Here is a 24,730-nt window from a genome sequence, read left to right as displayed (position 1 = left end):
GGGAGGAAAGATAGTGGGGGGGGGGGGGGGGACGCGGTTGTTTTTTTCCCAGAGAATTTCTTCCTCAGATGGAAAGATTTTTGTTTGCCATATATAGGCATAACCTTGGTGACCTGTATATCCCCAAACCTTCTGGTAAGATGCTTATTAAAATGTTGTTACCCAGAGGAGTAATCATAGTTAAATAGCTATGAGAGTATCTTTTATAGATGGTGAGAGACAAACTTTTTTTCCTTACTGAATTAAGCAGCCATATACTTTTTTATCAACCAAAATATATTTCAGTTTTTTCTTTTTTAATAATTTTTCTAGTCTCAGTGTCAGTACCCTCCCCTGTTTTTACATTTCTAGCACCTTTCTATGACAAATCTTAAAATCACTAGTATTCCTCCTCCAAAAACAGTATCGTGTCATGTTAATAAACTTTGTCTCTTTTCCCAGAATTGCCTAGATATCATACTGCTACTCATTGATCTTGAAAGCTTAGCCCAGATGAACTCAATTGCAAAAAGAAAATTCCACAATTTCAACTTCGGTTCCTCATTGTCCATGACCCATTTATGTCTTTTATCTAATCCCATGATAATGTCAGATGACTACTTTGGTCATTTGCAATTTAATACTAATCCTACCTGCTTGATTCACAGGATGTTTTGACTTTCTCATTGAGATAACATCAACATCAGTTTGCGCTTAATTCTGAAATTCATTGACTTCATTGTGCAAGCTCTCCTCTTTACTGTTTATTATAACTGACCAATTTTTTTCATTTGTCTTAATCATTAGTCAAGGGAGTGGGGATAGAGAAGCATCTTTGTACTTCCTAAAACACTAGCCCTGTGGTTCTGCTTTAACAGAAATATGTACCAGTTCCCAAATGCTTCATTTTAATTTAATCTATAATATTAAGTAAGTCAGGCAGTTTAACCACACTGTGGGGGTTTTCATTTTGGTACAGCTTTTGGGGTTTTTTTTGGTTTTTTATTGTGGCAAAATATACATAACATAGAATTTACCACCTTAAACACTTTTTTCATTTAATCAAAAGTATATATATTTTTACATTTAATATTATTTTGTATTAGATTATGAATATTTTTTAAGGAATACTAAAAACATTCTGCCTATTTTAGTCTTTGGTCCATGCTCTGAGAACAGTGTTCTTATGACAGCAAAATAAATTCCATATGTAAATAGGATAAATATTCATATGCTATCATGTGCTAATATGAAGCGAATCCTCACTTCCCCACTCTCTACCCAGCATCCCATCTGTGCCAAGTATGGAGAGGTATGAGGGCCCTGACATCCTATCCAGCCCACAGCACCACCTCTTTCTTTGCATTTAAAAAAAATTACAGAAAATAATATAACAAACCACATACACCAACTGAAATAATTAATACTGATTTTCAGCTTCGGTTATTTTAATTCAAAATAGAGTTTAAATGTTAAAGCCCTTGTGTGATTTCCTCAAGTGCAAAGGGAAAAATACCCTATTGATTTCTGTTGAATAAGAATGTTCCAGTATCTCATTTATCATTTGAGTTCATTCCTTTTTAGATTATATTTTACTTAGCATACAGATTTTTATAACTTTGCATTACTTTGAAGAAAGTAGTAACAGTATACATTTAAAAATATTAACACATGCTTGGTCAACTCAGATCATTAAAATATCTATAATAATAAAATCATAATATGCTGATTAGACCAGATTTCCTTCCGGACTACCTTCCTGATAAAGCCGGGGCTGCGAGGGAAGTCCAGGTCCCGGGTGCCAGAGGGAAGCTGGTGCTAGGCAGCCGAGGGAAGGAAGGCTTGCACAAATTTGTAATATCCTATGTATTAAAGAGGTAATATTCAAATTGATCATCACTCCAACACAAGATGGCTGCCACCATGTGGACACAAGATGGCTGGCAGGGGAAGGCAGTTGTGGGTGATCAGGCCAGCAGGGGAGGGCAGTTGGGAGGGACCAGGCCTGCAGGGGAGTGCAGTTGGGGGGGACCAGGCCAGCAGGGGAGGGCAGTTAGGGGCAATCGGGCCAGCAGGGGAAGGAAGTTAGGGGTGACCAGGCTGGCAAAGGAGGGCAGTTGGGGGCAACCGGGCCAGCAGGGGTGGGCAGTTGGGGGTGACCAGACTGGTAGGGAAGGACAGTTAGGGGCAATCGGGCTGGCAGGGGAGCAGTTAGGCGTTGATCAGGCTGCAGGGGAATGGTTAGGGGTGATCAGGCTGGCAGGCAGGCAGGCAGGCATGCAGTTGGGAGCCAGCAGTCCTGGATTGTGAGAGAGATGTCCGACTGCCCATTTAGGCCCGATCAGTGTAATCAGGCCTAAATGGGTAGTCAGACATCCCTTGAGGGGTCCCAGATTGGAGAGGATGCAGGCTGGACTGAGGGACATACACAGCCCCTCTATCTCCCCCCCCACCCCCCCGCCCATGCATGAATTTCGTGCACAAGGCCTCTAGTATTAATGATATTAAAATATTTATATATATAAAAGACTAAGCGACCGTCCTCATCCAACCGGCTGGTAGGTATGATGCACAATGACCACCAGGGGGCAGATGCTCAGCACAGTGCCGTGACTTGGCAGTGGTGGTTCTCGGGTGATGCACCCCAGAAACAGAGAGGAGGGAGCCTGATTCCTCTCAGGGCCCCTTGATTCCACCAGGCTGAGGGACCCCACCTGCTGGAAGGATCCCATTTACTCTTCAGATGCCCTTCGAGCTGTGGCGCTGCCCCAGGTGCAACAGGCCAGGGAGGGACGCAGGAAGTTGGCTCCAGGGTGTGTCTGGCCTGTCTTTTCCAGTCCCATCCCCCCAGCCACAAGGAAGGCCTACTCTTGCACAAATTTTGTGCATCGGACCTCTGGTAATAGAATAGACTTCCTTTACTCTAAATTTCTCCCATTTGCCTCTTGCATAATTCTGGGAAAATAATTATCTCTGATAGATAAATTTTGGCCAATTTTACTGTTTTATGCTTCAAAGGAAAAAGTCAGATTTAGAGAGTAAATTTTTGGAGGTTTATTTTATAAGTCCTGGTTTGTTAATTAACAAATTTATCTTGTAGTAAGTGATGGTGCTAATGAGTCTATATTTATATGGAATTTTTTCACTTCCAGTAAAATTAAGTTTTTAGCATGAGTCTACTGACTATTGATATTCATCCTGTAAATTGTCCCTATCTGTAAATTCCCCGTTATCTACTAGTATTATATTTATTTGAATTTTTTAGAACTCTTAATATACTGGAATACATTATTCATTTACTTCAGATCTTTCATCAATGTGGTATTTGTGATAACATTTGAAGATTTTATATAGTGGATCTATTGAACCTTTGTGTGTGTTTTTTAATAAATTAGAAAATCTTTCTACATTCCAAGATAGTATATGCCTGGATTTTATTCTATTTTATACTGATGGTTTCATATTTTTAAAATTTAAATACTTTTATCTGTCTAGAATTTATATTTGTTTATATTTTATAAGGTTCAGTCCAAAGAATCTATTATTATGCTTTCATTTGTTGAATAACTCATCAAATACCCATTTATTTTTTAATTTTCTTTTTCATATATTTTTGCTACATATACTTGAGTTCATTTCAAAAATAAGGAGCTGAACACATCTCATTCATTTATATTTTGAGTCTTAAATCATTATCCCATAATCCATTTAAATATTATAATATATTTTAATGACCACTATGTCACTTTTATCTTTTCTAATATTTTTCTGATTCCTTTAAGTTTATTCTCTCAGATAAAATTAGGTTATTGGGTGTATGTTTTTAATTTTCTTGAAAAGTACAATTAGCTTTTGATTGAAATTGAGTTAAACCTGTAAATTTCTGTGGGTACAACTGAACACTTGAAATTTTTATAGAATTCAGACTTCTTTACCATTTTTTGTATATGGTCATCAAACATTTTTTAATAATGCTCTAAGGTATATTATTTTTTGTTGCTTTGTGAACAGTGTCTTTGTCATTACATCTACTGAAGTCATGCTATTATATGAAGATGATAATGTATGTAAACATGATGTATAGTCTACCTTATTAGTGAGCTAGATTATTAGTGGCAGGAATATTCATGAGTAGTGAGTGTACTGGACTCTTGCACGAATTTCATGCACCAGGCTTCTAGTATGTAAATAAAGCTTAACATGGTTTAACGTCTGTTCAGGGTGTTTCTTACAATGAACTGTAAAGCTGTCCATTAGCAAACTCTTTTTGTCACACAGTGATATTAAAATATCTTCATAACTACTAGCAGTTGAAATATTACCTATTAAACCAGAAGTTTATTACTTCATGTATGTTCCTTTATTCATGATAACTACTTAATACATTACTATTAAAACATACATTTAAAAAGCCTATTCTTTAAAGAAAGAGTAAAAATATTTGCCATGTAAAATAAGTATCACTTAATTTAATGTAATTATTATATTATCTTACAGCTCATGGGGCATTCAGAATGGGACCACAAACGAGGGCCAAGAGGATCACAGGTAGGTTATTTTCTTTTTCTGTTTCTTTTTTGCATTTTATTTCTTAACACTTTGAGCCATGAGATTTCTAAAACTCAAAAAAAATAATAAGAAATAGAGGAAGAGGCAAAATAATCATGCCATTTGTTTTTACTTAAGTTAGCTATAATTAAAGTCTGGTTTCAAATCCCAAAAGCAGAGGCCAATGTATTCCTTCTCAGAGCTTTCTGGTATCCCAGATTGGCTGTGTTTTTATGAATGCAGATTTTATAAGCATCTTGTCTCTGCCAAACACATTTTGATCAGCAACTCACTCTCTTGATTTTATTCACTTCCTTTGATAATTTTCTATGTATTTCTTCTTTTCTCTATCTTCCTGTGTTTGGTTAAATATTTTGAAATATAATCAGACTAAACCCTGAACTAATTACAGATTTTGTCTGTAAATTAACTGTCTTCATCTTAGGGAAATAGAAAGATGAAAGGACCTATTATTTTGAAAAGAAACAAATTCTAAACCTTTCTATATTACCAGACTGTTTTCATTGTCTTACTTGATGTCTTAGGCAAGGAGAAAAGCTTCCATGACGCATTTATGCTTTTTAATGACCTAATTAGACAATGTGGATTTGTTTTGCTTCCATAATTACTTTGCCTGACAGAATAAAGGCTGAGTTTTTAGCTTCAGAAAATTATCTCTCCTCCCAAGATATTTTGTGAAGAAATATAAAAATTATTTATTTCATAGCAGCCTGAGTTTATCTGATGATAAACATGCCAAATGAAAATGAAGTAGATGGGACATGTTTACCTCTGCTGCTCACATTTTGCACTTGCCACTAAGAAATATGGTTAAAAGAGAGTTGAATGGGAGATACTGTCTATGAAAGTTCATTATGGAATGTGAGATTCTCCCAGGTGTTTGACAGCACTGACGTGGACCTATGCAGTGATTAAGTTTGCATGGTTAACTATTTAATTTAGGTCCCTGGGAAAATAAAACCAAGTCAGTCAATTGTTTCCAGTTGTTATTCTAATAGCTATGGTTTTATTTTTGTTCATTATCAATTTGACTAGTAAATCCAGTTAAATTTGGATTACCCAGAAGAATTTATGCCTTGCTTTTTCCTACCTCTCACTTCTCCTTCTCCATTTCCTCTGGCAGCAACTCTCCCTCTGTCCATATCATAATACTAGAGGCCCGATGCATGAATTCATCCACCAGTGGGGTCCCTCGGACTGGCCTGCAGGATTGGGCCAAAACCAGCTCTCTGGCATCCCCCGAGGGGTCTCGGATTGCAAGAGGGTGCAGGCCAGGCCCAGGGACACCACCGGTGCATGATCAGGGCCAGGGCGGGATGCGGGAGGTTGGCCAGCCAGGGAGGGGCCACGGGAGGGCTCCAGGGCGTGTCCAGACTGTCTCACTCAGTCCTGATTGGCCGGACCCCAGCAACAAGCTAACCTACTAGTCAGAGTGTCTGCCCCCTGGTGGTCAGTGCACATTCATGGCAACTGGTTGACCAGTCGACTGTCTGCCCTCTGGTGGTCAGTGCACATCATAGCTAGCGGTTGAGCAGCCTTAGCATATCATTGGCATATTACACTTTGGTTGAACAGACGACCAGATGACTGGACACTTAGCATATTAGGCTTTTATTATATGGGATTTTAAATCAGAATATACTGCAAAGTCATTAATGAAATGATGAAATTAATGTATGTTAAAAACTTTGTGATTCTAAAGCAATAAAAAGTAAAGATGAGCACAAGTAAGAAATGCCACCATGGTTTCTGGTTAATGCCATAAAAGACATTTTGATATTCAAACATGCCAAGTTACTTGCTTATGACATGTCCCTTCGAAGTAATGTAATGTTAAACTTATTTAATATTTACTCTTATCATGACCTATTTGAATATAAGTTATCTTCAGGTTTGGATTGTCAATATTAATTGAAAAAATTGTTATAAAAGTACAGTGTTGTGTTAACACTAAGCATAAAAACCCTAGAATGAAAGTTTTTAAAAAGTCAGTATATTGCACATAGCTATAAAACTTCAGAATTCTATGTACACTCAGAAAATATGTTCATAAATAACGTTGATTATATTTGAAAGGTTGAAATGGTTCAAAACAGCAAAAGCACTTAGAACATTCTTGCATGAATTACCATTATCAGCATCAAGGTCTTTCTTAGGCCTCTCAACTAGCTAAATAACTATTCCAAATGTAGTACACCTTTGCCTCACTTTACTTCAACTCAGAAAAAAAAAATTATCAAGGTAAAAAGCAAAACATGCACCAAAAAATAAAAACAATAACAGCTACAGCAAAAAACTTTAGGGGGAGGGGATTTCAGATAAATAAATTAAGCATTGAGTAATAACTTCTTATCTAATTGTAATTTTCATTGGGGGGGGGGAAATACATTGTATGTATGTTTTAGATGATTGATTTTTTTAATCTTACTATATTTCCTTGGACTATAAGTCTAGTCAAAAGCCTTTCAGCAATTCCAAAGGATTTCCAGACAGACTGGACTTGAACACAGATCTCTTAATATTTTATTAATTCCCCAAGGCCTTGCTCAAATTCCATCTCAGTTTAGTTTCAGTGAAGACAGATTTTAAGCACTGACTACGTGTAGAGCACTATTGTAGATATAACTTTGAAGAAAAATTGAATGACAAGGTTACTGCTTTCTAGAAGCTCAAAAGTTATGGTTGGAAACAGAGCAATACTTAAACACAGTTGTTTGTGTGGGAGATAATACTATAATTAATAAATTATATGGCAAGAATAAACTTTTTTGCAGACTCACAACTGTAAACCTCCTTTTGCCCCACTCTGTATATAATTTGCATGTAATTCAGACCAGCAGATGTGATATTAAATATATAAGCAAACTGTGATAGGGGCATGATGCCTGATCATCTAGAAATACCTAGTAGAAAGCAGACAGCTGTTACAGATGTGAGAGGTTGGACTTCAAGACAAATTTTAACCTATTTTACTTGATTCAAAAAACACCAATATGTGCCAGGCATTTTTTGAGCCTTGGAGGAGTCAAAAATGAACTAAACAACGTTGGCCTTCAAAAGCATATAACTTTATCTAAAGTCAGCCTGACTTCAGAGGATAAAGGAAAAAATAAGCTAGTATTGAGGGCATTAATCATTACCAGGAGAGAATAAGCTTCTCCTGGCTTTCCCTCCGACATGCTTACTAAATAAGAGATTGTGTCAGATTTGACCTAATCCTCCTAAATTATATCATATGTGCATTATCACAGAGGATACAAAGGTGTACCTTTCATATCAAACCTTTCTGATTTTAAAAGATACATATATTGCTTCAAATAAAGTCTAACATTTAATTGCTTCTGACTCTTTAGACTCAGCAAGAATTTAAATTCAAATGCATTTATTTACTCTATTCTCAATAATTTTCATGACATAATTTGTCAGCTCACTCACATCTCTCAGACTGATTCTTCTTTTTTTAAAAAAAAAAAAAAAAAAAAAGAATGTTCTTTCAAGTAGTAGATCATCCAAATTAGGGAAGATGCTAAAGGATAAATAAACTTCCAGCAGCATGCAGAACTCCTTCATCTGGCAGCATTCCCAGTAATACCAAATGAAGTCAGGGGAAGAAATTCTCAGAAGGCAATTAGTTGGATTATTTTTTCTTTTAAATTCTTGAGGAAAAGTTTTCCAGTGGGAAGTTGAGAGAGGCAGTAGAAAATTTATCTCCTTTGAAAAGCTAAAAGTGCTGGGTCGGGGAGTGGGGGAGGTTCCACAGAGCCACTAATTTACTTATAACTTGGTTGAGGGTCTTTGTAGGGAAAAATTACTTCAAAGTGTGAATTTGTAAATTTCCTAACATTCTCACGTACTAGGAACAAGCTGGCCCTTATGTGTCCATAGTTAGAGACTAGTAGGTTCTTTAGTCATTTAGTATATTATTGATGACTTACTGACTTCCAGCCAGGCCTTATCAAATAGACTTAAGACTTCTTATGGAAGAAACAGCTTTTTCATTGAAGTATTGCATGCACAATAGAAGAAGATAGCTGAACATTCTGGTGGGGAAAATGTTATTAGATACATTAGGCTGTCAGTATGCTTTAAAAACATGGCTTTCATTGTCTACCATGTACTGGAGTCTCCAAATAAAACTAGAAATAGAAGCACCTACCTAGGTAAGTTAGCTTATGCAGCACTATTTTTAATCTCAAGGGTGAATTTCAGTGGGAAGTTATACTTCAGTATCCTTTCTCCTTGGGTATTCAAGAGAAAGAGTCTGTCGATAACTAGTTCCTAAAGTTGATGAACCTAAGGATTTGCCTCTTAGTGGTCTAATTTGGTGACAGACCAGTTCTTTTCTGGGTTAAATAATTTGTTTCTGAGAAGACAATGTAAAGAGGAATTTAAATGCCTTCAGACTTACCTAGAATAACGCCATATACATTTATTAAAGTTAACTCCACTTAATACACTTAGAAATACAACCATCCAGATTTTCCAGAGATGTATTCCAAGGATTAATGTGAGTAGAATGGGAGTCCATTACATTTCCCAAATGCCCTATGTTTTGCCAAAGAATAATTCATGCCCTAGATGTAGCTTTTCCCACAAACATAGTGCTTTTCACTTGCACTTCCTTCTCCTTTTTCACTTTTTCATATATAAACCTAACAATTGTTACTGCTAGTTTAGAAATTGTTGCAATAATAATTTTATTTTTTGGTGACTCTCCAAGGAAAGTTTGTTTTTCTTTCTTTCCTTTTTTTTTTTTTTTTTTTGGTTGTTGTGTTGTGAAATGTGGTTGAGTTTTGTTTGTATGGGCAGGAATCACACACCAAATATATATGCGTTCTACACATCTCAGGAGAGGCCTTGTAATCTCATACAATAGTACAGGAAAGGAAGGACCTGGTAGTTTAATACTTATTGAAAGACCCTCTTGTCTTAGGGACTATGGACATCATTCACATGATATGTGCTCTACTTTGTGTTTGTTTTTGTTAAAACCCAACCTTTTGCTACGTTATATGAAGTAAATTTAAAAAATTGCATACCCATTTTGTTCATGCAATTCTCCTCTAAGTATTTTTAATTTAACCCATTAAGCAGATCTGTGCTGTTGGGCAATCTTATTTACTATCCACCCCTCATTCTCTGAAATTGTTTTGAATTTAGTTGTAGTTTAGTGTTATGTCTTTAATGTGCATTGACAAACTTTACATGACACAGTCTTGGAAAACTTGTCCTGGTGAGAATATTTTTGAAAATGTCCACAGCACCCACAACGTCAGGAGATGCGGGGACATTTCTCTTTGCCCTTGTTCTCAGAGATGAGAAAATGGTGTTTCTCGTTAACAACTGAACCCAGGGATTTATTACCTTTCAAGCACCCTGGTCTCTCCCCAGTAGATGCCAGCAGCAAACTCCCCATCCTGCAGTTGTGATAATGAATAATATCTGCAGACATTATCAAGTGTACCCAGGAGAAAAAAATTGCTTCTGGTTGAGAACTACTGAGAGTACAGCATACTGTCTTTGCCATGCATATAGGAGATAATAAGTAATTATTTACTGATTAATTTGACACTTCATATGGAAAAAATGCTTCTCCAAGCATTTATGCTTTCATGCTTTCAGGTGCCATCTTTACATCTGCCAAACAGTAATTTTAAAGACATATTCATTTCATTGTGAGGTAGTTTACTCACAGTAGAATCATGTCCTAGACAACTAGGAGGAAAAAAAATGCACTCTTTCCACACTCTAAGCATTCAAGTGATTCAGAGGAGCAGCCTAAGAGAGAACGTGGCTCTGGCCAGGCAGTGGTTGCACAGAACACATGATTCAAGTGAACTAATGGATGACCTTGATTAAGTCACTCTTTATTAAAGGCTCTGGTCCCTCTAAAATGGCATCAATGAACTGGAATCAAACAAGTCCACAGAAATAAAAGCAGGAGTTGCCACTAGCATTTATGCACCCCCTTGCTTATAGATTAGTAAACATGTTTAATACTTATTGGATGACCTTTTCTTGGGGACTGTGGATATCATTTCTATGACACATACACTGCCTATGCTTGCTTTTGCCAAGTCAGAACCTTCTGGTATGTTATATGAAACAAAATGAAGAAGTGAAATAAGCATTATAGATGACCAGTATTTATCTGCAGGAGCAGTAAATAGCTTAAGAAATAGTCATGTTTACTAAGTGCACAGAAGCATACTCTGAAAAAGATAAAAATAATTCTAGCACTGTAAGCCACAAGTTGTTTCTGACCACTTTTGCATTTTCATCTTTAATTATATTTTTAATATATTTTGATGTAAACATTAAGAAACTTAATGCAAGTATTTTGCATTTAAATTATGTTGCATTGAAGTTCCTATAAAATATAGACATTCTGGAAACTAATCTTGCAGCTCTAAAGTTTTGCTTTCCACTTGCTAGAATAACAGAAGAAAGATATGCTAACTTGCAACGTTCACTTTATCTTTGAATTGCAATACCTGACAAAAGGAAATAATTTTTACTGTGTGCTGGGTGATTTTATGCACTTTGGCATACAGTAAGATCTTGTTGTTCATTAATTATAAAACCACTAGAGGCCCAATGCACAAAATTCGTGCACCCCTAGTGGCTGCTGGCTGCCAGCTGCCAGCCGGGGCCTTCCTTCATTCCGTGCCACCCCGTGGTGGTCAGCACACGTCATAGCGAGCAATAGAACTCCCGGTCAGTCAAACTCCCAAGGGGACACTTTGCTTATTAGGCTTTTATATATTAGATACTCTAGAAAGAAAGTTTGGGAGTAGATTTAAAAGTTTTTATTCTACTTATAGATAAAACTTATGAAAAAGGATTGTGCTGAATATTATGATTTTCATAAGAGATAAAAATCTAAGACTAGGCTATACTGACTAGAACAACTTATCAGATAGAGTGGTAGGTGAAGGTCAAGTGAGGTGAAAAAGGTCCCCATGACAGTTAGAAGGCCAGTTAACAAGAAGGTGTAAATTAAGGTAATGGAAAAAGGAATTGGTTGATCTGTTAAGGTAAATATGGACATCTGTTTTGATATACTAACAAAAAAGCACCAAGATGCAGGTTTTTGGTACCTTCTTAGTGCAACTCAGAAATCTGGAGGTAGTGAATATATTTATTTAATTTCTTAGTAATATATCCAGGATATATGTAAAATATGCATTTCTAATATATAACAGTCTTATTTATGATATAGGGATTTTTCTTTACTTTCATTCTACAGGACAGACTAAAAGGTTGTTTAACGGCACCCCTCACTTGATTTTATATTATTATCATCAAAGCTACTGATTTTTTACAAAGTTTTACATTAGAGAATGAAGATTGCTTGTCAGTTCCATTTTCAGCATAAATTGACTGTCCCATTATGCGTAGAATGTAGCCCTTGTGGGAAAATTAGTGAAGTAACTGGTGCTGATAATTACAAAGCAAAATCCTGGACAACATTAGAGATATGTGTGAACTGAAATGATCTCAAAAGTCACAAAGATGAAGCTTCTTGTCAGCTTTGATTTTCCAGATCATAAAGCATATTCCTGTTTTTGTTTTGTTTTGCTTTTGTGTATGTGGTGACGCCTGATGCAGTGACCAATTTCTGGAAAACTCTGAGTGTTACAAGTTAAAGCTTGCTCTTATTGGAAGTCTGCAAGTTATCAAACTTGAATCAAAATAGTTTGCTTACTGAATCCTGTGGCCCCATGGTTAAATACTTCTGGGTGACAGTTCATACTTGGATCTCTACGACTCTTTCCATTTTAGAATTTTGTAACTATGTACTTTTCAAATCATTCTAACTCCAAGTCCACAGAAAGTTGTTTAGACAGTGATATACACTTAAAAGATCAATTTTAAAAGTTTTGGAGGGAAAAAAAAGATCTCAGAAGGCAATTGTGGATGAGACAAACATGGAGCAGAAATTTCAAACGTAAACCAACCTGATTACTCAGGAAGATAAAGAAGTGCAAACAGATGTAAAAGCTCTAGTTCTCACAGGATTGGGAGCAGGGGAATGAAAAGAAGTTATCTATCAAAGATAATACAGAAGAGACCTCAGGGGGAAAGGATTAGTAAATAGAGAAGATGACTTCATGAAGCAAGATAAAGACCTCCAGGGCCATGTTGAGAAAGTCAGAAACATACATAAAAGCCCTTTGATTCTGAGCATTGTGATTTGGTGATGTGTTATGTCTTAAACCCAGTTTTACTGCTCCTTACCCCTAGTCATGATTAGGGTGACTCTGCCATAACTTGTTGACAATTCTCTCGTACTTCAAAAATGTGACCATATGATGCATGGTTATTGTATTCTTTGGTCTTTATGATTTTTGAAAAATATTCTAGTGCACCAAGTGAGTTTGTGAGAGATAATCGCAGGACATTTTGCTTTTCTTCTTGATATAGAAATAGAACATGACTTTAACTGAGTTTTGCTAAATAGCATAATTCCAGTAGTTGGTTTTATTTTATGCTGAGGGTGGCAACCCAGCACAGAGTGGATTTTTAATCAATATTTGTAAAATTCATGAAAACATGTTAGAATTTATAAATTTGGAGTTTCATTTATTCAAGTAAGTTTTAAAGAAACAGTGTGTCTTGGTAAAGTTTCTATTAATCAATATAGAAACGTAGAAACCTTCTAGGACTTAGTGAAGTGACTTCTAAAGTATAAATAATACAGGCAAGCTTCTTTTGTTTTATTTATGCTATTTCTCTGCATTTGAGCTTTCTATTTTTAAGTATACAGGTAAAGTGAGAGCTCCCCATTTTAATATCTATAATGCCATATTTCAGGGTGAACTCTAAAATGATGTTAGGGTATGAGGAAAACTTTTCATGTTGATATGAATTAAGAAGAAGGTAGAATTTAAACATATATTTTCCCATATAAGAACGTGTGTTCCTCTCATTCTCAAGGCCACTGTGACTCCTCCCTCCCTCTGTTCTCTTGCTCTCATGACAAGGGCTTTTTAAGCACAGGAGTGATGGTGTCTCATGCAGCACAGGGATCTGAAATTTATATAAGGACTTTAATAGAAACCTATGACACATGATGAGACCAGGCTTTTCACTATTTTTTGCCATTTATTTGGCTTAAAACCAATGGAACAAACTGAACTTGGCATTACTATTTCTGTTCAAAAAAAAGAAAAATATATAATTTTACCATTTCTTATGTTTGGGTCTTGGCACTGTGGCTTTTGTTTATGGAAAAAGTCAGGAGAGGAAAATGCATTATTTTAACTTCACAAGATAAATAATTATACTAAACTGAAATATCCTCAAAAAGCATCTTTTCTTTTTCTTTCTTATTATAATACAGATAGCTACTTAGTGCAAGCTTGAAATAAGAAGTAATAGTAATATCTTCTTTAACATTTTATGTTTAAATGCATCACTAAGATTACATTGTATATGTCCATTAGACTTGAATTCGTTTCTGTGTCTATGCATGAATAAAGGGAAGCTTTCATTTTATTATGGATGTTACTATTTCCTCCTGACAAATTCTTATAGTAAGGGTAAAAAAAGCATTTAGATTTACTTTCAGCAAAACATCAGGTCACACTTATTGTTAAGCCCTCTTATAAGGGCTTTCTGGACATTATAAACTACTTTAAAATGTTAACTATTCTTACCTAGAGTGACTTTCTACAAATACTAAGAAATAATAGGAATATAACTAATGTATCTGACTTCCAATTGTTTAAATAATATTTTATTTTTATCATTTTGTGCACTGGTGATCATGAAAATTTTAATTGGTAAATGCAGTATAGGAAGTTTTTTCTCAGAATGAAAACAGTATATTATACATATTATGTGCATAGCTGAACTTAAGAGATGTTATGTTACATTAAGTACAAAAACGTTGAAACCTTTCTCTCTTTATTTGCATTATAAAATATTTCAAACATGCAGCAAAGTTGAGTGAACAGTGCATAAAAACCATATTCTCCCCACGTAAATTTAATAAATATACACATTACACTATGTTTGATTCAAATTTTTATTAATTGATAGATGATTGCTTGGAAATATTCTTATTAAACTTTTTCACAATGTATACTGTTTTCTTATTAGAAATGTGCTTAGTTCAATTTATTTCATGGTATTTGATGATGTGGGAATTTTCAATATGAAAATATTATTTTATAGAATATGGAAAAGAACTAGAGAATATGAAAAAGATTTTTCAGGGATGCAAGCAAGATGTTTGTTTTTAAAGCAGAGCACATCGATAAATATGAACTCAAGTAATATCTACTTTAATACCATTTGCAACCAGCTAGTGTATGACTACTATACTAACAAGTAAGTATCTCGAGATAAGTCATCATAAATACGTGAGTATAGTTAGAAGCATGCCCTATAATAAAAATAAAATTCTTAATATCAAGATATTAAGAAAATAATATAAGAAATTTTATTAACATTAAATATTCTATTCCAAAAAGATTAGCAATTAGCTGTGGTAACCAGATTTAAAATATTTTTAAAATCATGTTTTATGAATGGTAGCCAGATCACCTTCTTAAAATCAACTTCATGTAAGGAAACTGTAAAAGTGGAAACTAATATTACCATCTATTGCTCCAATGTGTCCTAAAAGTGTTATTTTCAATGCATATAAATACTTAATGGTTATTTTAAAGCTTAAAAGATTAAGATTTTCTATGTATTTTTATCTTAAAAGTTTATTTGATCATTTATGTGGGAGTTAAGTTTACAGATAATGTATTCATCTCTTCTTTCATAACCTTAAAGGGTTGTCATATTTGCATACATAGAAGAATAGTTTTTACAGATTAGAATCAAAGACTAAAACAAGACTTATAAAACCCATTATGGTTTAATTTTTTTGTCAATGACTAATATAGACAAAAGAACATACACTTACATTTTAGCATTTAAAAATGGGATATGTAGTTAATGTCTAAAATAATACAATAAAGATATCAAATGTATTCTCATTTAACTCTAATTAAAATATTAAACTATGATGAAACTGAAAATGCGAAAATAAAGTTTTGCACCTAAATTTTTCATAAAATTCCAGCATGAACAGTGTCTGCATATTTGTTTATAAACAAGCGAAGAAACAGAAAGTAAGGCTTAAAGATTTGGGTTGATTTCAAGCCCAATATCATATGGCTTTTCTAACAGCAAATGCTGTCTTGGGCTTTATTAGCAGTAGTATTTACGGTATACAGAGCAGAAAGATTAATTCAATAAAACGTTCACTGGCCAGATGACACCTGAATGGTTGCAGTCCATTCTGAATGTCAGATTTCAAGATGGGTATTGAAAAGCTAATGCACTCATTCAGAAGATCAGCATGCTTAGAAACAATGTGGGAGGAAAGAAACAATTCTGGGAGGAAAAATAAGTGATGTCATCAAAAGTGTTTGGATATAGAAGGGAAGTAAGATCTTTTTCTATACATAGTCCCATAAGATACTATTTTGGACAAATGGATAGAACACAGTGCATACAGTCAGGTTCAGATTTTGATTGCATATGGGGAAGACATTTCTGGTGATTCAAACTGATTTAGAAATAAAAATAAAATAAGGCAATGGTTTTCCTGAATATGAAGTTGTTTAAATGATGATTATGTAGGAAAGTCCGTTAGAGTTAGGAGAGCCTGCTACATGAGAGTGTGTTTCCTGATTGTTGCTGGACAGGGATGAGTAGCCTAAGATACTAAAATGTCAATCTCCTAAATGAGTGTGCCACAGAGAACAGTCATGTAGTTATGCTGTGTACTTGATGGAAATTTTCAGATATAGGTAAACCATAAGTTTTAAGCTTAGATCTAGACTGTATTCTACACAGAGTAGAATGATCACTCTTGAAGCAGTTGTTCTCAGGGTTTGGCAATACCCATTCTACATTACCTGAAGAGTTTATCAGAGATTCTAACTGCCAAGAGTTTAAAATGGAGCTAGGAGATCTTCCTTTTAAGACATTTCCCAGATGATGTGAAGAGTGTCCATATTACTACATCAATAACTAAAAGGAAATGGTGATTAGATTTCAGTGCCTAAAATAATCTCACTTTTGCCTGAAATTCTAGAATTAGAACTGATTTTTTTTTTTTTTTGCTGTAAATACTTTATTATGCCATTGTTTGCAATTTATTTAAATGTATGTGTTTGGCCTCCTCTATCAGAATTCAAATCCTTAGAAGGAGGGACAAATCTAGACATATAGCACAGACTTTAGTATCACACAGACCATGGCTCAACCCATGTTTATCTACTTGTAGCTGAGTGAAGTTGGACAAGGTGTTTAAGATCACTAACCTTCACAAATTATTATTATAAGGATTAAATTTTTTTGATGTTGAAAGGTTTTATTTTTATTTTATTATTTTATTAAATTTATTGGGATGACATTGCTTAATACATTTTTATTACTTCTCACTCATCTATAAATATAAAAGGCTAGTATGCAAAGTGTTCCCACGGGAGTTCAGGGAGACCGGGAGTTCTATCGCTCACTATGACATGCGCTGACTACCAGGGGGGGTGCAGAATGGAGGAAGGCCCCAGCTGGCAGACAGCAGCCAATGAAGGGAGGCCCGACCTGCAGCCAGAAGGCCCCAATTGGCCCTGATCACCAGCCAGGCCTAGGGGCCCTACCCGTGCACGAATTTTGTGCACCAGGCCTCTAGTTCATTTATAAATTATAGAAGCTTTCATTTGGTTATTGATATTGGTCACTTATTAGTAAGAATGAAGCATAATGAGAATAATATTTTATGAAGGAGTAGAGCAAAGAAACCAAGGTACTGAGTACTAGAGTTGAAAGATGGGGAAAATCTTGAGAATTGATGCTGAATTCTCTTCTCCTCACTTCTGACACCAGGGCAATATTTTATTCTACTCCAAGGAGAGCCATTCATATTGTAATCTGCATGGAGGATGCCTCCTAGATTGTGCAGTGTACAACATGCACAGCTGCATAGATTGCCCTGTTAGCCCTTTTTAAAATTTTTAATTAAATGTACAACTTTATAATACATCATCTGTATATTGCATTGCGTATTTAATTCCCAAAGTCACATCTTCTGTCACCATATATTTGACCCCTTTATTAATCCTTTACTACCATCCTCCAACCTCCCTTTACCTCTGTAAGCACCATACTGTTGTCTGTGTCTATGAGGTTTTGTCTGTTTCTCTTGTTCATTCATTTATTGCTTTCAATTGTATATCTCACATATGAGTGGAATCATATGGCTCTTGACTTTTACCATCTGACTTATTTCACTTAGCATGGTATTTAGCACTTTAAATCTACACTCATAACAATATGTTTATTCTAAAACCTAAACTTGAATGTGTCACAGATTAACTCTCAGGGAAATGACACAAAGTCTTTATTTTCTGACTCCTAGCTTTCTACTAACATCATCCCCCTCTCTCCAAAATACATTAAATTTTCTATACCTTGGAGGACCTCTTGTTATTTTACTCTTCTGTGTTTTTACAAGTGTGTTTTCTCTGCCTATAACAAATACCTTTTTCTCTTATTATCTTCTTAAATTCTTCTTCAATATAGTTAAAACATTGAGTACCAACTGTATTTAAACATGAACTATGTTCTCATAACACATTTTTTTTATCCATTGTGCATTTTTCATAAAACTTAGAATAGTATGCAAAATTTCTCTCAAGACTAAAAGCTTGTTATATTCAGGAATTATGTCTTACTTGACTCTGAGTAACTGTCACTCAGAAGTTGTTCAAGAAACAATGAATAAGTGAATGAGTGAATGGGGGCAAACTGTGAAATCTGAGCACAGAGAACTTTGATTTACCTACTTCACAATTTGGTTACAGTGTGGTTTTGCTTTAATTTGAGGATACCTGGAGTTCCAGTAACCATTCTGGAAAGCACACTTTGAAGAAATGAAAACTGTTGTAACAAAGTCTGAACTTTAAAAAATATCTTATTACTGATTATAAATGGTAACAATATTTAGCAAATTTTAGAGCTACTACTGGTAAAAGATCTGAATAACCTTTTTGTTCTAAAATGATTATCAACAGGAGTTATAATAATAAAGGAAAGTTGATAAACAGTTAAAAGCAAGAAACCCAGAAACTAACAGAAATCAAGTTTATGATAAACTTGTTCAGCCCTAGCAGGTTTGGATCAGTGGATAGAGCACCAGCCTGCAGACTAAAAGGTCCCAGGTTCAATTCCGGCCAAGGGCATATGCCTGGGTTGCGGGTTTGATTCCCCCTGCCTTAGGGGGTGTGCAGGAGGCAGCCAATCAATAATTCTCTCTCATCATTGATGTTTCTATTTCTCTATCTCTCTCCCTTCCTCTCTGAAATCAATGAAAAAAATATATTTTTTAAAAAAAGAAAAAAATAATATGGTTCCTCAAAAGTTAAAAAAAATGAAAATTACTTTGAAAAAATACTTGCTCAGATTATTTCTCAAATGTTTTTAGGTAATTTTTCATGTTAATTTTTAACAAAAGTATGACCTGGGACAGAAAAAAACACACACAAACACACCCCTTTGCAGAAAATATTTTAGAATTACTTTTAAGGTCTTACAAAACTATCTTAAAATGTTATGTAAAATATTTTATTTGTGTAGAAATCTTCACTAAACTTTCAAATAGAAACCCAATCTTTTCACCCAAAAGTAAAAGATTGAAGTGCATGAACCTGTATAACCTTTATCTAGTACTGAATCTACATTTCTTTAAAGACTGACAGTGTTCTTCCTTCTGCATTTTTCTCCTACTTTCCTTCTGTGTTGATTGCATACTTAGGGTTTTTAAGGTGTTTAATGTTAAAATTTATGGGAGAACAGAAAAATATATAACATCCTGATACCATAGCAGGGAGTAATAAATATCTGTTGAAAGAATAACAACTTCAGCAGACAAGTCATTTATTTTTAAGATATGCAAGTAATTTTAGTGTTTCGGAAAAGACTTTTCACCACCATGGCCACTGAACTCCAATTCTGCAGTTAAAGCATGTGTTTCATGCTTTAGTTGGAAGTTAACTTTGTAAAATGTATGAAGTAAAAACTCAGCCATGAGAAAAGACGGAACACTGCCATTGTGACAGCATGAATAGACCTTGAGAATATTATGCTAAGTGAAATAAGCGAGTCAGACAAAGCTAGGAACCATATGATTTCACTCATATGTGGGATATAAAACTGAAACTTGTGGACACAAACAGCAGTGCAGTGGTCGACAGAGGGAAGGGGGTTGGGAGGTGGGGGGTAGCGGGGACATAATATATGGTGACTGAAGAAAGTTTGACTTTGGTTGGGGGCACACAGTGCAATATACAGATCTTGTAGCATAGAAATTTACACCTGAAACCTAAGTTCCTATTAACCAATGTCACCCCAAGAAATTTAATCACATATTAACTCATAAATGTTAATATGTAATATCTTCCCCCCATATTGTATTGATTGATAGTAATCCATCCTTACCAATCAAGATGGTGATCCTACATCTATAATCATATAAATCTTTCCAAAAGATTGGTTTTGGTTCATCTGGAACTATATGCTTAACTGGAGACTTTTGTGCTTTTCCTTTTTTTTGTTGACTTTGATGGCAATTTTTCCATATTTAATAAGTAATTTTTCCTTGCTTCTTGTAACAAAAGATAAAAGATTTGAAATAAAATATTAAAAACATATTGAGTTAAACCACAGGAGAAAAAAAATAACAGTCATTGAATATGTATTTTTGCCAGATATTGTGTTATGTACTTTTCACATAATTTATTCTAATCTATAAAACAATTCTAGAAGGTCAATAATTATTTATTCAGCTAAAGTTTTTGAGTACCTCCTGTGTGTGGTGTACAGTGCTAGTGGCAAGGCAGTTCTATGGAAAACAGGACAAATTTTGCCCCTGAAATCTCATATTCTAGAATTCTGGATAACATTTCACATTTACAACTGAAGAGATAGACTTAAACAGTTTATACGACTTGCCAAAGGTCACAGAGCTAGAAAGAGATAAGATTGTGTTCAAACCCATGCGTCTGATGCTTAGTCCTGCTTTTGAGTCTACTATGACATATATGCTCTCACCAAATATGTTTATATCTGTTTTATCATGAGGGCATCAAAATACTTTATCAGATAAGGTAGCAATTCAGCTTTTATGCTAACTGCCATCATTTAAAATAGATAAGCTTATTTTTATTTAATGAATTGTGCAGTCTTAATTTTAATTAGTAACATAAGGCCTAGTGATGAAGGTTATAAATTCAAAGTCTCAGAAATCTAAATAACTGCAAGGTCAGTCTTTGATTCATGGGTTTTTCAAGCAGTCTTGTAAATGTGCAGGAAATAAACATTTCAGAATTACTTTTCTGACAAAAAAAAAAATGGTGGTTTCAGCCAACAGAAATATATGACTTTTTTCCTACTGCCAAGCCTGCCTTGCATAAATTAGATTTATTATGTACAGTGCAAGAAGACGTTCTATTTCAAACCTGAGTAGTTCTCTAACCTTTCCACTTTACCACGTATGCAACAGGAATGTTAAGGGGGATAGTTTATTTATGATGGGGTAGAAATTACCTCTGAATATGAACTTTGGAAGACCTCTAAAAGTGCTACAACCTCCGATTTAACCAGCAGCAGCTCATGGAGGTAAAACATACTCCTCCTCGTCTTCTTAAAGCTGCACATCTGTCAGAGCAAAAGGTTATAATTAAGTTTCCTTGGAATTTCATGGAGCTACAGATTGTAGAGTATAGTTCAGCAGGATTCCACACTCACTGAAATGAAAGACAGGTTGTGGTGGTGAAGGGAGTGATCTTTGAAGTTATAAAAAGCCCAACTCCACCATTAAACATATATGTCATTTTAATGAGATATTTAATCTTTGGAAGTCATAGTTTTCTCATCTGGAAAACGAGATAAAATTTACTTTGTAGGCTTGCTCTGTGGATACAATAAATTGCAAAGCATTAGATCAAAAAGGGCATCTGGAAAAGAGTAATGATGGTAACTCTCATTGAAATGATAGCATGAAGCCATCTCATCCTCATCACCATCATCATCATCTGCCTCCACCACCATCTCTATCTGATGCTATTCAAGCACTATGTATGGGGTGAAGGACTTAGCCCTTCTCTCCCATCTGATCCTGCAGAACACGTACTATTCATCTTCCCTTGGCCACTGAGAACCAACTGACAAGGCCCACTTGTCAATAGGTCCCTAATTATCAATTGGTAGCATTTTCTTTTCTTGTCTTTCTTTTCCAAAGCCAGCGTGAGATCTCACAATCATATTGGGGCAAAAAGCGATTATGCTTATCATTACACAGAATTATTTAATGTAGGAGAAATGGCATTATAACTGAGCTCCCAAATGGAGATACATTTGTCCAAGTTTCTGTGTCATTTAATGCATTATTTACTGAGGTACATCTGATTGCATAGGTAAGATCAATTGTTTGTCTGCTTTTGAATGCCTACTTCTTAAGTAATTTATGCGGATGAATATAATGTCATCCATAAAGCATTTCTCAGATATTTTCCATGGGAATACTAATTTTTACCACCTATGTTTTATAAAACAAATTGATATCCTCATTAAAATTGGATTTTAATTTTAAATTGACATTCTTTTTACATGGCGCCAAGCAAAATGTGAACTTACATTAAGTAAGTTTCAGAAAAAAATGAAACTAGGCCACCAACTTACATCATACACAAGAATAAACTAAAGTGGATATAAGACTTAAATGTAAGTCATGAAACCAAAAAAATCCTTGAAGAAAACATAGGCAGCAAAATCTCAGTCAACTCTCGTAGCAATATGTTTGCCAGTATATCTCCTAGCAGTGGTCGGCAAACTCATTAGTCAACAGAGCCAAATATCAACAGTACAACGATTGAAATTTCTTTTGAGAGCCAAATTTTTTAAACTTAAAATATATAGGTAGGTACATTGTTATTAACTTAATTAGGGAACTCCTAAGGCTTAGGAAGAGCCACACTCAAGGGGCCAAAGAGCCGCATGTGGCTCGTGAGCCGCAGTTTGCTGATCACGGTCCTAGGGCAAGGGAAACTTAGGAGAAAATAAGCAAATGGGACTACATCAAAATAAAAAGCTTCTGCACAGCAAAAGAAACCATCAACAAAATGAAAAGGGAGCCCACTATATGGGAGAACATATTTGCCAATGATACATATGATAAGATGTTAATATCCAAAACATAGAAGGAACTCATACAACTTAACAAAAGGAAGATAAAACATCCAATTTTAAAAAATAGGCAAAGAACCCAAATAGGCACTTCTCCAAAGTGAACATACAGATGGCCAAGAGACATAGGAAAAAATGCTCAAAGTCACTAATCACCAGAGAGATACAAACTAGAACGACAATGAGGTATCACCTCACACCTGTCAGATTAACCAGGCAACTTCAGAAATCACCTTGTGCTGTCTACTAGTAATAATGTGACCTGATAGATGGGGAGTGTTTGGGAATCCTTAATACATAGATAATTTAATAACATATATAATTTAATATATATTTTAATAATATATAATATATAATTTAATAACATATACTATATAATTAAATATATAGTTTAATAATAACATATAATTTAATATATAACACATTAATCTCTCATATTGTGTAAGGGAACTACAGACTTCCAACATTGTGACAACAATTCTTTTTCTACTTCGCTCTGAATAATAAAATGTCACAAGATCCTGTTAAATTGAGCTGCTTATACAGTTTTACTGAGAGGCTGTTTCTTTCACCCTCCTATCTTTTTTAGGCCCAGAGTATTTGATTTGACCTAACAAATAAACTCAAATAACAAATTATAATCTGACAATTCTACTGTTTTTATACAATTGATGATTGAAGAGGTTTTTTAATAGACAATGAAACTCAAATGAATAAAAATGTAGAAATTAGCTAAAATTTGTATATATTCACAAATTAAAGTTTTCATACTGAAAAACTATTGCCACATCTTCATTTGAACTTTTTATTACACCACACTTATCCATACAATTAATGTTACTGAGGAAATTGCTTAAATTTCAGTCTTTAAAAGTTTTCTAAATGTAGTTTTGGAGTAAAATATTACCTTATCATTCTGAAGTTAGGAATTTGAGGACAAAAATTTTTTTCAGGTATTATTGAATTGTGAGTACTCTTTCATATGTTATCATTTTAATGTCTACTGAATGTTTGATTAACAGGAAATAGACATAAAATTGACTAAAATAAAGACATGAACATCCTGAAATAAAGACAGCACTATATACAAACTAATTAAAAACAGGGAAGAGTAGTTTGGCAGATACATGAAGATATCTGGAAAACAGGAAATAAGGATTGCCTTAGTCTTACATAATGTGAAAGGACTGAATCCTCTACTAGCAATAAACAGACCAGAGGAACTGACTCTCAGCATTAGCAGTCATTTACAGTGGAAATGAGATTAGACAGTCTTCATTTTCGGTATGCTCAATTTGTGGAAATCCACAAAAACATAATTTATCAAGTAGAAAACAATTTTCTTGCCAGTTACCTGAAGACGTTGATAATAAAAATATTATATATCCTTCTTTAGTTATGTGTGACTATAGGACAGATGAACTTTCTCATTTTTCAAATGGAGTATGTCTCCTTGTTAGAGGATTCAGCAACCCAGCAAGAATAACATGGAATTATACAAAGGAATAAAAGAAAAGAGTAAGTTGATAAAAATTGAATGAATGTATACTTTCCAATTCTAGTTTTGGATTTCAGAGTCACACCAAAGTTTACAGCTAGTTTTTTTGTAATTTTTGTTAGGCTTATCTTTTACATTAATACTGTAGCACACATCTACACAGTATTCCTGTAAGTGTCCATTCAGAAAACAATCTTCGAATGTCTACCTTGTGTTAAGTGCTATTAAAAATAAGATTAGTAAGTATAATTCTTGCATACCTGAAAAAACACACTACATATTATTTATTAAACCATTCATTCAACACTGTGTGCCTTTTGCCAGGCAGACACTGTGCTAAGCACTAGAAATGGGATCACAAAAACAAAACTACCCTGTTCTTAGTCTACTAGATGAAACATATACAATGAGGTGTGTTTGGCACTGTGTTGG

The 24,730-nt window shown here is 34.6% G+C and overlaps 1 protein-coding gene across 3 annotated transcripts in view; it reads left to right on the top strand.

The window, feature by feature from the left end:
• The window catches only part of PDE3A (phosphodiesterase 3A), a 253,482-nt gene that overhangs the window by 149,459 nt on the left and 79,293 nt on the right, over window positions 1-24,730 (top strand). For all 3 annotated transcript variants that reach the window (XR_011470840.1, XM_070410607.1, XM_070410608.1), the window contains exon 2: window positions 4,477-4,527. Coding sequence is in view for 2 of the 3 variants with exons in the window: in XM_070410607.1 (XP_070266708.1) it covers window positions 4,477-4,527 (51 nt within the window). In the remaining variant the exon portion in view is untranslated. The remainder of the gene's footprint in view (window positions 1-4,476; window positions 4,528-24,730) is intronic.

The sequence above is a fragment of the Myotis yumanensis genome, unplaced genomic scaffold, assembly GCF_028538775.1.
Source record: "Myotis yumanensis isolate MYYU_CA2020_CCGP unplaced genomic scaffold, mMyoYum1.0.hap1 SCAF_3, whole genome shotgun sequence".
In the NCBI taxonomy this organism is placed as follows: Eukaryota; Metazoa; Chordata; class Mammalia; order Chiroptera; family Vespertilionidae; genus Myotis; species Myotis yumanensis.
This window is presented reverse-complemented; position numbering and strand designations above follow the sequence as displayed.